This window comes from Lipotes vexillifer, unplaced genomic scaffold (genome assembly GCF_000442215.2).
Source record: "Lipotes vexillifer unplaced genomic scaffold, Lipotes_vexillifer_v1.1 scaffold225, whole genome shotgun sequence".
In the NCBI taxonomy this organism is placed as follows: Eukaryota; Metazoa; Chordata; class Mammalia; order Artiodactyla; family Lipotidae; genus Lipotes; species Lipotes vexillifer.
Window position 1 is genome coordinate 1,779,340 of NW_006787630.1, and position 12,528 is coordinate 1,791,867.

The 12,528-nt window shown below is 55.0% G+C and overlaps 1 protein-coding gene across 1 annotated transcript in view; it reads right to left on the reverse strand.

The window, feature by feature from the left end:
- Nucleotides 1–12,528, reverse strand: part of APC2 (APC regulator of Wnt signaling pathway 2) — a 30,216-nt gene that overhangs the window by 9,128 nt on the left and 8,560 nt on the right. Inside the window, exons 11-14 of the mRNA XM_007460441.1 lie at nucleotides 12,097–12,174; nucleotides 11,837–11,953; nucleotides 11,089–11,303; nucleotides 4–4,722 (exon numbers count right to left, since the gene is read on the reverse strand). Of these exons, the coding sequence (XP_007460503.1) occupies nucleotides 4–4,722; nucleotides 11,089–11,303; nucleotides 11,837–11,953; nucleotides 12,097–12,174 (5,129 nt within the window). The remainder of the gene's footprint in view (nucleotides 1–3; nucleotides 4,723–11,088; nucleotides 11,304–11,836; nucleotides 11,954–12,096; nucleotides 12,175–12,528) is intronic.

Here is a 12,528-nt window from a genome sequence, read left to right on the forward strand (position 1 = left end):
GGCCCGTCCACGTCGCTGCCGAGGAGGAGGGAGGGGGCGCCGCTGGTCGTGGCCTGTGGGGTCACCCAGCTCTCCAGGCTTGGGGACGTGCTCGAGTTGGTCTTGGCAGCCGCGAAGTCCTCGGTCTGGACCACGGCGTCGCTGGTCTTGCGCTGCGGAGGGCCTGTGGGGCCGTCCTCCGGTGAGGAGCCCAGCAGGGGCAGGGCGCGGGGGGGCAGCGTGCTCCGCAGGATGTGCGGGACGTCCTCGTCCCGGATGCGACGCCACGTGGTGCCCGGCGCGGCCTCCCCGGTGCTGCTGCGGGGCGCGTTGTCTGCCACAGGCACAGGGGCGTCGGGCCCGCGGGCCACACTGATGTGAGGCAGGGAGGCGTAGCGCTTGACCGTATTGGGCCAGGCGGCCGGCGTGCGGATGGGCAGGCGAGACGGGCTCTCAGAGCTGGTGCGCCGGGGCGGCCGCTCGCCCAGGCCGGGCCGGGCCGTGGGGGGCCGCTGTGGGGCGGGAGCCTGCCGGGAGGCCGCCCGCAGCTCATCACAGCGCGAGGAGCATAGGAAGACGGCGGGTAGCGCGGGCCGGCTGCGGCGGGGTAGGCCTGCCTGGGCAGCCGGGGTGGCGGCCTCGGCGGTGGACAGTTCGGTGCGTCGGCGGCGCAGCAGGCCCGGCGACTCCTTGATGAAGGTCAGCTGCCTCCGGAAACCGGAGCGGTCAGAGGCCTCGCTGCCGCTGGAGCGGGCGGAGGCCACGCTGCCGCTGGAGCGGGCGGAGGCCACACGCACGAGCCCTGGGCGGCCCCCTCGGGTGCTTGGACCTGGCTCCGGGGCTGCCCTGGCCAGGGGTGGCAGCACCCGCCTGGTGGGCCTCTGCATGAAGGGGATCCGCACGGGCGACTTCTGTGTCTTGTGCTGCTTGGCCAGCAGGGCCCGGGCGGGAGTCTTGGTTGCGGGGGAGGCCCCGGGGCCGGGCAGGGTTCCTGCGGCCTGGGCGGCCGGGGGTGACCTCCTCGGCAGAGGCTGTGAGGCCGGGGAGGTCTGGGAGGAGCTCGACGAGGGGGTCTTGGCGAGGCGGGCCGGTGGCGTGGCGCTCCTCTGAGGGGGGCTCAGCGCCACCAGCTCCGAGATCTTGCCGGGTCGGTGCAGGCTTCGAGACCGCTGCTGCCCAGGGCCGGGGGTTTTGGCGGGGGCTGCTGGCTGCACTGGACTTGGGACTCCCGTCTTTCTCGGCACATTGCGGGGCCCAGGGGCACCTTTGGGCTGGGCCCGGGTGGCTGGGCTGGGCATGTAGATCACCGTCCGTCCCCGGAGCACGGCTGGCACCCCGGACGCGGCCTTCTGAGTGCCACGTGGCTTCTCCAGGCCGCCGCTGCGCTGGGCTACAGCCCTGTCCCGTTTCTCTGGCCGCATGGCACTGCCCGCCTGACCCTCTGCCCTTGGCCTTCGACCCTTCCTGTGCAGAGGAAGCTGCAGGGTGGAGCCCACCGACCGCCCTGAGGCAAAGGACAGAACGGAGTCGGACTCAGAGGAGGCCTTGTGGGTGGCTGCCTCCGCTGCCTGGTGTAGCCATGTGACGATGGAGTTGGCCCCCTCCTGGATGGCGCGCCACTCGACGCTGTCCAGGTCTGAGGCGTGGTCCGAGCCCGCCGCCTCCTCACTGTGCTCCCGGGGCCCCTCTGCTGGCCTCTTCTGCTGCACCGCTCTGGACTGGTGGCACCCTGGGCCAGACACCTGGGGCCGGCGCCTGGGCACGGCTGAGCCAGTGCAGCGCCGGAGCAGGTCTGCCTCGGCCCGCGGGCGGGGGGCGCTGTCCCGCCTGCCCCCGGGGCCTGGGTCCTTGGTGACCCCTGGCTCGCGGGCCCGGGGCCGGCTGGCCGTGCGCTCAAAGGGCTCAGGCTCACTCAGGGAGCTGGCGGAGGAGCTCAGGGAGTAGCATGGTGGCGTCTCATCAGCGATGAGGCTGGGCTGAGCCCGGGCGGGCGGCGCGACCTTGGGCGCAGCAGCCTTGGGCGGCGTGACCTTGGGCACGGCCTGCACCTCCTTCCTGCCAGCAGCCGGGTACTCCCTCTTCACCGCGCGGGGGATCGCAGATGCCCGCCGCGGGGGTGCTGCCGCCGCTGCCGCGGACGGCTCCTCGTCTGAGTCGTTGCCATAGAAGCAGTACACGGCCTCCTCGGTGGGTGTCGTGAGGCACAGAGACTGTAGGGCCCCGTCCCCATGCGCCCGGCCCGGGCGGGAGCTGTCCCTGTCCCTGCAGGCGCTAGGGGGCCGGCAGAGGGGCAGCTCCAGCCCTGCGCGGCTCCTGCCAGCCCCCCGGGGCTGCTCTGTGCTCCGGCCCGTGCCCCCTGCCCTGTGCCGGTGCCCGGCGGGCTGCCTGGTGGGGGCGGCACGGCCCACAGCCTTCTGCCCCTGTGCAGGCCCGCCGTCCCCAGGGGGTCCCTGCAGTGTCTCCTCACTGAGGGAGGTGGCGCTGGAGAAGGTGACCGGCGTGCCCTCGGCCGAGTCGGTGCAGGACTCATCCTCCCGTGCCGGGGCGGGCACCAGCATGTAGACGGGCACGGGCAGGGTGCGGTGGCCAGGCACCAGCGCTGAGGCCACCTTGCGGAGCCGGGCGGGCACGGCCCCACCCAGGCACTCGCGCAGCAGCTCCAGGTCCCGGTCGGTGGATGTTGGCCCTTCGAGGCGGCCGCTGGCCTCGTCCCGCCGGCGGTGCCCGGGGCCCACACCTCCCACACTGCTGCGCTCAGGGCAGGCCGGGGGCAGCAGCCGCAGCTCCACGTCCTTCTGCACGTAGAGCTCGTGCAGGGCCAGCGCGCTCAGGCTGGAAGCACACGAGAAGTTCTCGTCGGGCTTCTCCACGGTGAACCGCACGCTGCCCGCGTCCAGCTCGGACGGCAGCCGGCAGCGCTCCCGGCAGTCGGCGATGTCCAGGAAGCGCTTCACGTAGCTCTCCCACTGCAGGCTGAACTGAGTGACCTCACGCTCGCCTGGCGGCGCGGGGGCCGGCGGGGGCGTCTTGCTGCGGCTCGGTGGCATGGTCTGCCCGGGGCTGTCGGGCAGCTCACTGGGGCTGACTGTACCGCTGCCCAGCCCGCTGCACGGGTCGCTGGCGACGGAGCTGGCGATGGATGGGCTCTCGAAGCTGCCCAGCGAGCTGACCGAGCTGCAGCGGCTCAGCACCAGCGGCGTCTCCTGCACGCAGTTCTCAGACGAGCTGGACGGCGTGGCATCCTCCACCCCCAGGCCCCGGCCCCGCTGAGGCACTGGGATGGCCATGGGCAGGGAGGCGGCACCCGGCCCCTGCCAGGCCCCATCCAGCCTGGCCTCGCTGGGGCCAGCCTCCTCCAGCCCCTCCAGGGACGAGTCGCTGTCGTCCAGGTCCCCGGCCTCACTGGGCCCTGGGCGGCCGGCCGAGGATAGTGAGGACAGGGAGCTGCAGCGAGATAGGCAGAGGGGCGCCTTCTCCGCCGCCAGCTTCTCGGGCACCTTGCTCAGGTCCTCTGCGGGCAGCCAGGCCTGTTTCCGGGCCCTGGGGGCCAGGGAACCCGCGCCCGCTCTGGCAGTGCCCTCAAGCAGAGGCACATGCTGGTAGGTGGGCGACAGCTTGATGGTGCACACGCGGGCATCTGTGGCCGCGGTGTCCCGGGCCTTGGACTCAACCTGGCCGCTGGGCAGGTTGAGGTCAAGCCGGCTGGGCCGCGCCTGGCCGCACAGGGGTCCCTCGCAATGCTCGGCCAGCGCGGCCAGCGAGCAGGGCTGCGAGTGCTCGCGGGGACAATGCCCGTCGCTGGTGCTGCCGCTGTTAAGACTGTCGTTGGAGAGGCTGGCGTGGGCCGCCTTGAGCCGCAGCAGCGGGTGAGCCCGGCCGCCGGCCTCTCGCCGCCCCGCCTCGGGCCCCCGGCAAGGGGAGCAGGAGTGCGCACGGCCCTCCCTCGGGGCCTCTTGCCCGGGATCCCCAGAGCTGAGGCTGAAGCTGTCGTCGGACGAGGTGTGCAGGGCCGAGATGTCCTCCACCAGCCGGTCGATGCGCGCCACTGCCAGTGCCAGCTTGGCCTTGGCCCTGGCCGCCACAGCTGCCTCCCTGCCGGCCTCCTTCTCGGACTCCAGGCCGCCCCGGCGGGCGGGTGGGGCGCGGGCCAGCGCCTGGCCCTGCAGGAAGGGGCTGCCCAGGAAGAGGGGCAGCACGGCGGGACTGGTGGGCTCGGCAGTGGCGGCAGCGGCGGTGGCCAGGGAGGGTGCGTCGTCATCATCGAAGCAGCCCGAGTCGGAAGCGTAGTCCTGGGCCAGGCCGTCCAGGTGGCGCAGGGGAGGCAGCGGCTTCTTGGAGGCGGCCTCGGCCTCGGGCAGGCCCTGCTTCTCCAGGTGGTTGAGTGCCTGCGCCAGGTGCCGCGCGTCCAGCGCAGCCTCCAGCGCCCGCTGCTTGCGCACGTACAGGCTGGGCGCACAGGCGCCGGGGGAGACGGCGGTGGCCGCCACCTGGTACTTGGCGGGCCGGTGGGCCAGCAGGTTGCGCAGGGCGGCGGCACTGCCCATGGCGATCATCTTGTGCTTGGAGTGCACCAGGTTGCGCAGCATACCCACAGCGCCCAGGTCCCACAGCAGCTCCTGGTCACCGGCGCTGCGGGCTGACAGGTTCCAGAGCGTGCCACATGCGTTGCTCACGATGGTCAGGCTGTGCGACGTCAGGTGCTGGAGCAGCGTCTGCAGGCAGTTGTGGTCCCGCAGCACCTGCCTGCGGGGGCCCGAGGGGTGAGGAGGGGCGGGAGGGGTGTGTCAGGCCCCCGCCCAGCACGGACCCCAGCCCAGCGGACGCCCGCCCGCCGTCAGGACCGTGGCCACATGCGGCAAGTCAAAACGGAAGGTGCCCAGGTAACTTTGCATTTCAAAGGAGGGGATACATTTTTAGTAAAAGCATATCCCAAATATTGAATGTGCTGTAGTTGTGTGAAAGCTTTCGTTTATTAATCTCAACAAACTATTTATGAAACAATACTAATGTGTTAATATTACTTATTATTTACTCCCCCCGCCCCCGCTATGCGGCACTCTCACTGCTGTGGGCTCTCCCGTTGCGGATCACAGGCTCTGGACGCGCAGGCTCAGCAGCCATGGCTCACGGCCGGACCGGGGCACGAACCCGTGTCCCCTGCATCGGCAGGAGGACTCTCAACCACTGCGCAACCAGGGAAACCCCTATTACTTATTATTTAAAATCAAATTTCATTAAAACCATCTCATTTTATTTCTTTAATTTTTATTTTACATTGGAGTACAGCTGATTTACAGTGTTGTGTGACTTTCAGGTGTACAGCTAAGTGATTCAGTTATACATATACATATATCTGTTCTTTTTCAGATTCTTTTCCCATTTAGGTTATTAGAGACTATTGATTGGAGTTCCCTGTGCTACACAGTGGGTCCTGTTGATTACCTATTTTATGTATAGTAGTGTATACTATAACTCATTTAGGGCACCTAAATCGTGTGATATTTGGGATATACTAAAGACAGATTCCTGTTTGCTTTTAAAAATAGTAAGTATTGTTTCTTAATTTTTGGCGTTACTAGTAAATAAATGTTTTATTTTACATGGTAAGATCTTTAGCACAAGTATCTCCCATGCAACGTTTGGGAATATACTAAAGATAGTGTTTTTAAAAGAAAACAAACATCTAACTATTGTTTGTTAATTATTAGCATAATTAGTAAATTAATGTTTTATTTTAATTGATAAAGTCTTTAGCATAAGCATGTCCCATGCAGTATTTAAGATATGCTTTTTGAAAGTTATGTGTTTTCATACATCTGAAGCATTATTTATTAGCAGTATTAACAAATAATTTTATTTATTTTAATAAAGAACAGAGTTTTACTATTATTTAGAAAAGAATGCTTTTTATTTTTTTGTGGTACCTGGGCCTCTCACTGTTGTGGCCTCCCCCGTTACGGAGCACAGGCTCCGGACACATAGGTTCAGCCGCCTTGTCTCACGGGCCCAGCCGTTCCGCATTATTTTCTAAATATAGTAAAAATGTGTTCTTTATTAAAATAAATAAAGTTATTTGAAAATACTACTAATAAAGAATGCTTCAGATGTATGAAAACACATAACTTTCAAGAAGCATATCCTAAATACTGCATGGGACATGCTTGTCCTAAAGACTTTATCAATTAAAATAAAATATTAATTTACTAATTATGCTAATAATTAACAAACAATATTTAGATTTCTGTTTTCTTTTAAAAACACCATCTTTAGTATATTCCCGAATGTTGCATGGGAGATACTTGTGCTAAAGCTCTTACCATGTAAAATAAATCATTAATTTACTAGTAATGCCAATAATTAAGAAACAATACTTAGTATTTTTAAAAGCAAACAGAAATCTGTCTTTAGTATATCCCCAAAATTACACGATTTAGGTGCCCTAAAATGAGTTATACTATACACTACTATACAAAAAATAAGTAATCAACAGGACCTACTGTGTAGCACAGGGAACTCCAATCAGTAGTCTCTAATAACCTAAATGGGAAAAGGATCTGAAAAGGAACGGATATATGTATATGTATAACTGAATCACTTAGCTGTACACCTGAAAGTAACACAACACTGTAAATCAGCTGTACTCCAATGTACAATAAAAATTAAAGAAATAAAATGAGATGGTTTTAATGAAATTTCATTTTAAATTATAAGTAATAGGGGCTTCCCTGGTGGCGCAGTGGTTGAGAGTCTGCCTGCTGATGCAGGGGACACGGGTTCGTGTCCCGGTCCGGGAAGATCCCACATGCCGCGGAGCGGCTGGGCCCGTGGGCCATGGCTGCTGAGCCTGCGTGTCCGGAGCCTGTGCTCGGGATCTTCCCGGACCGGGACACGAACCCGTGTCCCCTGCATCAGCAGGCAGACTCTCAACCACTGCGCCACCAGGGAAGCCCCTATTACTTATAATTTAAAATAAAAAAAAAAAAAAAAAAAGTCATTTTATTTCTTTAATTTTTATTGTACATTAGAGTACAGCTGATTTACAGTGTTGTGTTACTGTCAGGTGTACAGCTAAGTGATTCAGTTATACATATACATATATCTGTTCTTTTTCAGATTCTTTTCCCATTTAGGTTATTAGAGACTATTGATTGGAGTCTCCTGTGCTACACAGTAGGTCCTGTTGATTACCTATTTTATGTATAGTAGTGTATACTATAACTCATTTAGGGCACCTAAATCGTGTGATATTTGGGATACACTAAAGACAGATTTCTGTTTGCTTTTAAAAATACTAAGTATTGTTTCTTAATTATTGGTATTATCAGTAAATAAATGTCTTATTTTACATGGTAAGACCTTTAGCACAAGTATCTCCCATGCAACATTCGGGAATATACTAAAGATAGTGTTTTTAAAAGAAAACAAAACTCTAAGTATTGTTTGTTAATTATTAGCATAATTAGTAAATTAATGTTTTATTTTAATTGATAATATCTTTAGCACAAGCGTGTCCCATGCAGTATTTAGGATATGCTTTTTCAAACTTATGTGTTTTCATACATCTGAAGCATTATTTATTAGTAGTATTAACAAATAATTTTATTTATTTTAATAACATTTTACTATTATTTAGAAAAGTTTGCTTTTTTTTTTTTTTTTTTTTTTTTTGGCAGTACGCAGGCCTCTCACTATTCTGGCCTCTCCCGTTATGGATCACAGGCTCCGGACACACAGGTCCAGCCACCTTGTCTCACGGGCCCAGCCACTCTGCGGCATGTGGGATCTTCCTGGACCGGGGCACGAACCCGCGTCCCGTGCATCGGCAGGCGGACTCTCAACCACTACGCCACCAGGGAAGCCTTATTACTTATTACTTAAAATGAAATTTCATTAAAACCATCTCATTTTATTTCTTTAATTTTTATTGTACATTGGAGTACAGCTGATTTACAGTGTTGTGTGACTTTCAGGTGTACAGCTAAGTGATTCAGTTATACATATACATATATCCGTTCTTTTTCAGCTTCTTTTCCCATTTAGGTTATTAGAGACTATTGATTGGAGTTCCCTGTGCTACACAGTAAGTCCTGTTGATTACCTATTTTATGTATAGTAGTGTATACTGTAACTCATTTAGGGCATCTAAATCGTGTGATATTTGGGATATACTAAAGACAGATTCCTGTTTGCTTTTAAAAATATTAAGTATTGTCTCTTAATTATTGGCATTACTAGTAAATAAATGATTTATTTTACTTGGTAAGAGCTTTAGCACAAGTATCTCCCATGCAACATTTGGGAATATACTAAACATAGTGTTTTTAAAAGAAAACAAAAATCTAAGTATTGTTTATCAATTATTAGCATAATTAGTAAATTAATGTTTTATTATAATTGATAAAGTTTTTAGCACAAGCATGTCCCATGCAGTATTTAGGATATGCTTTTTGAAAGTTATGTGTTTTCATACATCTGAAGCATTATTTATTAGTAGTATTAACAAATAATTTTATTTATTTTAATAACACATTTTTACTATTATTTAGAAAATCATGTTTTTTTTTGTTTTTTGCGGTACGCGGGCCTCTCACTGTTGTGGCCTCTCCCGTTGCAGAGCACAGGCTCCGGACACACAGGCTCAGCGGCCATGGCTCACGGGCCCAGCTGCTCCGTGGCACGTGGGTTCTTCCCGGAACGGGGCATGAACCCTCGTCCCCCTGCATTGGCAGACGGACTCTCAACCACTGCGCCACCAGGGAAGCCCTGCATTTTTATTTTTAATAATTTAATTTAAAATTCAGTATACCCCATAGAATATTTCAGATATTCTTATAGTTTTTTTTTTTTTTTTTTTTTTTTTTTTTGGGGTATGTGGGCCTCCCACTGCCGTGGCCTCTCCCATTGTGGAGCACAGGCTCCGGACAAGCAGGCCCAACGGCCATGGCCCACGGGCCCAGCCGCTCCACGGCACGTGGGATCCTCCCAGACCGGGGCACGAACCCGCATCCCCTGCATCGGCAGGCGGACTCCCAACCACTGCGCCACCAGGGAAGCCCTTCTTATAGTTTTTAATAGCTATGTATTTTCATACATTAGAAGTATTACTTATTATTAATGTTACTTAGTAGGTAATAGTTATGCTAATGAAGAATAAGCATTGTTTTATTTATTAATATTGCTTAGTGAGTAATATTTTAATAAAGAACAAGTATTTATTATTAATATTATTCAGAATATTGTGTATATTTTTACTAAGTTAATTTAAAATTTAGTAGAAGTATATCCCGTGCAGTGTTTTGGGTGTATTTATACTAAAGATAGTACTTTTAAAGTAAACAGAAATCTAAATATTTGTTGTCAGTCATTAGCATTATTAATAAATAATGTTTTATTTTAATTGGTAAAATCTTTAGCGCAAGTATATCCCATGCATTATTTGGGATATACTTATACTTTTTAACGGTTACGTGTTTTCATACGTTAGAAGCATTACTTACTGTTAACGTTACCTAGTAAGAAGTTTATATATGTTAATGAAGAATAATCGTTGTTTACTACTTAGCGCATAATAGTTTGAAAAAGAACAAGCATTATTAATATGACTTAGAATGCTACGTATATTTTTACTAAGTTAATTTAAAATGTGGTACGAGTACATCCTATCCAGTACTGGGGATGTATTTATACTAAAAACAGTCAGCGACCGGGGATGCATCGAGCCGACCCATTCGCTGGACGAGGTGAGGCTCCCCGTGGTTCAGCGCAGAGGGGGAGCCGCCAGCCCCAGGCCAACTGCTTCTGGGCTCCCCCTGCCCAGCACCCTCCCCCACGCCCCCTGCTGACCTGTAGTCCTCACGGGTGGCGATGAGGCTTGACACGTTGCGCAGGATGCCGCCTCCGCTCTCGATGATGGCCAGCGAGTTGCTTTGGCACTTGTAGGTCAGTGTGCTGACCAGGAAGCCCAGGGCGCCGTCCACCTGGCAGATGGCGGCCTTGTTCTCTGTGCTGTGCGCTGAGAGGTTCCACAGGGCGCTGAGCACGCTCTTCAGGGTGGACTCCTGGGCACAGGGCAGGAGCAGGAGGGGGTCAGCGGCAGGGGCCCCAGCCCCACCCACCTCCGGGCCCTCTCTCTCGAGGCGCCGACACAAGCCACCCAAATGCCTCTTCGAGTAGAAGTCAAAAGTAACACAACCAGGGGCTTCCCTGGTGGCGCAGTGGTTGAGAGTCCGCCTGCCGATGCAGGGGACGCGGGACCGGGGCACGAACCCGCATCCCCTGCATCGGCAGGCGGACTCCCAACCACTGCGCCACCAGGGAAGCCCTTCTTATAGTTTTTAATAGCTATGTATTTTCATACATTAGAAGTATTACTTATTATTAATGTTACTTAGTAGGTAATAGTTATGCTAATGAAGAATAAGCATTGTTTTATTTATTAATATTGCTTAGTGAGTAATATTTTAATAAAGAACAAGTATTTATTATTAATATTATTCAGAATATTGTGTATATTTTTACTAAGTTAATTTAAAATTTAGTAGAAGTATATCCCGTGCAGTGTTTTGGGTGTATTTATACTAAAGATAGTACTTTTAAAGTAAACAGAAATCTAAATATTTGTTGTCAGTCATTAGCATTATTAATAAATAATGTTTTATTTTAATTGGTAAAATCTTTAGCGCAAGTATATCCCATGCATTATTTGGGATATACTTATACTTTTTAACGGTTACGTGTTTTCATACGTTAGAAGCATTACTTACTGTTAACGTTACCTAGTAAGAAGTTTATATATGTTAATGAAGAATAATCGTTGTTTACTACTTAGCGCATAATAGTTTGAAAAAGAACAAGCATTATTAATATGACTTAGAATGCTACGTATATTTTTACTAAGTTAATTTAAAATGTGGTACGAGTACATCCTATCCAGTACTGGGGATGTATTTATACTAAAAACAGTCAGCGACCGGGGATGCATCGAGCCGACCCATTCGCTGGACGAGGTGAGGCTCCCCGTGGTTCAGCGCAGAGGGGGAGCCGCCAGCCCCAGGCCAACTGCTTCTGGGCTCCCCCTGCCCAGCACCCTCCCCCACGCCCCCTGCTGACCTGTAGTCCTCACGGGTGGCGATGAGGCTTGACACGTTGCGCAGGATGCCGCCTCCGCTCTCGATGATGGCCAGCGAGTTGCTTTGGCACTTGTAGGTCAGTGTGCTGACCAGGAAGCCCAGGGCGCCGTCCACCTGGCAGATGGCGGCCTTGTTCTCTGTGCTGTGCGCTGAGAGGTTCCACAGGGCGCTGAGCACGCTCTTCAGGGTGGACTCCTGGGCACAGGGCAGGAGCAGGAGGGGGTCAGCGGCAGGGGCCCCAGCCCCACCCACCTCCGGGCCCTCTCTCTCGAGGCGCCGACACAAGCCACCCAAATGCCTCTTCGAGTAGAAGTCAAAAGTAACACAACCAGGGGCTTCCCTGGTGGCGCAGTGGTTGAGAGTCCGCCTGCCGATGCAGGGGACGCGGGTTCATGCCCCGGTCCGGGAGGATCCCACATGCTGTGGAGCGGCTGGGCCCGTGAGCCATGGCTGCTGAGCCTGCGCGTCCGGAGCCTGTGCTCCGCAGCGGGAGGGGCCACGACAGTGAGAGGCCCTTGTACCGCAGTAAAAACAAAAGTAACACAAGCGGCCACAGCAAGATCTTTTTGGTTGGAAGCCCCCGGCCTGGACCCACTGCCAGGTGGCAGGTTGTCTGTCTGGCCTGACTGTCCCCCAAGGTGGCGAACTCACCACCTGCTGCCAGTGCCTCCCAGCCACGTGGCTGGCACTCTGCAGCCGTGGCCCCCGCCACCCTGCCCCGTGCCCACCTTGGAGGCTCGCAGGACGCATTGCATCAGGGCCGTCATGCTGCCCGCCTCCCTCAGCACCTTCTTGCTGTTGATGTCCGCCCTCCAGGACAGGTTGCGCAGGATGCTGGACACCACCTGGGCGAGTGCAGGCAGGCCATGTGGGCCCGGGCCTGGCTTCCAGGGTGGCTCACAGGGCCCACCCGCAAGCTCCACGGCAGCAGGTGGCAGAGCCCAGGGTTGCCCCCCACCCCCGGCAGCACCGCAGCCCCCCCGGGTACCTGGTGCAGCTCCTCACTCTCGGACGCCAGCTGGGCCACGATGGCCTCTATGCAGCCCCGGCGGGCACACAGTGCAGCCTGTGGGGTGACACGGGAGTCATGCCATGGCGGGGAGGGGGGCGGGCAGGGGCACCTCCCGCGTTGACTGAGCACCTACTATGTGCTGGAGCTCGAACCCCACCCCCCCATCTTCACCACCACAGCGGAGGGAGAGCACTCGCCCTGTTGCTCCGATGAGAAGACCGAGGCTCAGGCAGGCGCAGACACCCTGCCCAGGCCCAGGGGCCCCCACTCCACAGGGGCCGCAGCAGAGGGGCCAAGAGGATGGTGGCCTGGACCCTAGGCCTCAGTCTCCCCAGCTGTCCCCGCCTCGAAGCAGCACTGAGAGGCGGGAGGAGGCCAGCAGGGCTTGTCCTGGGCGATGCTGGCCCG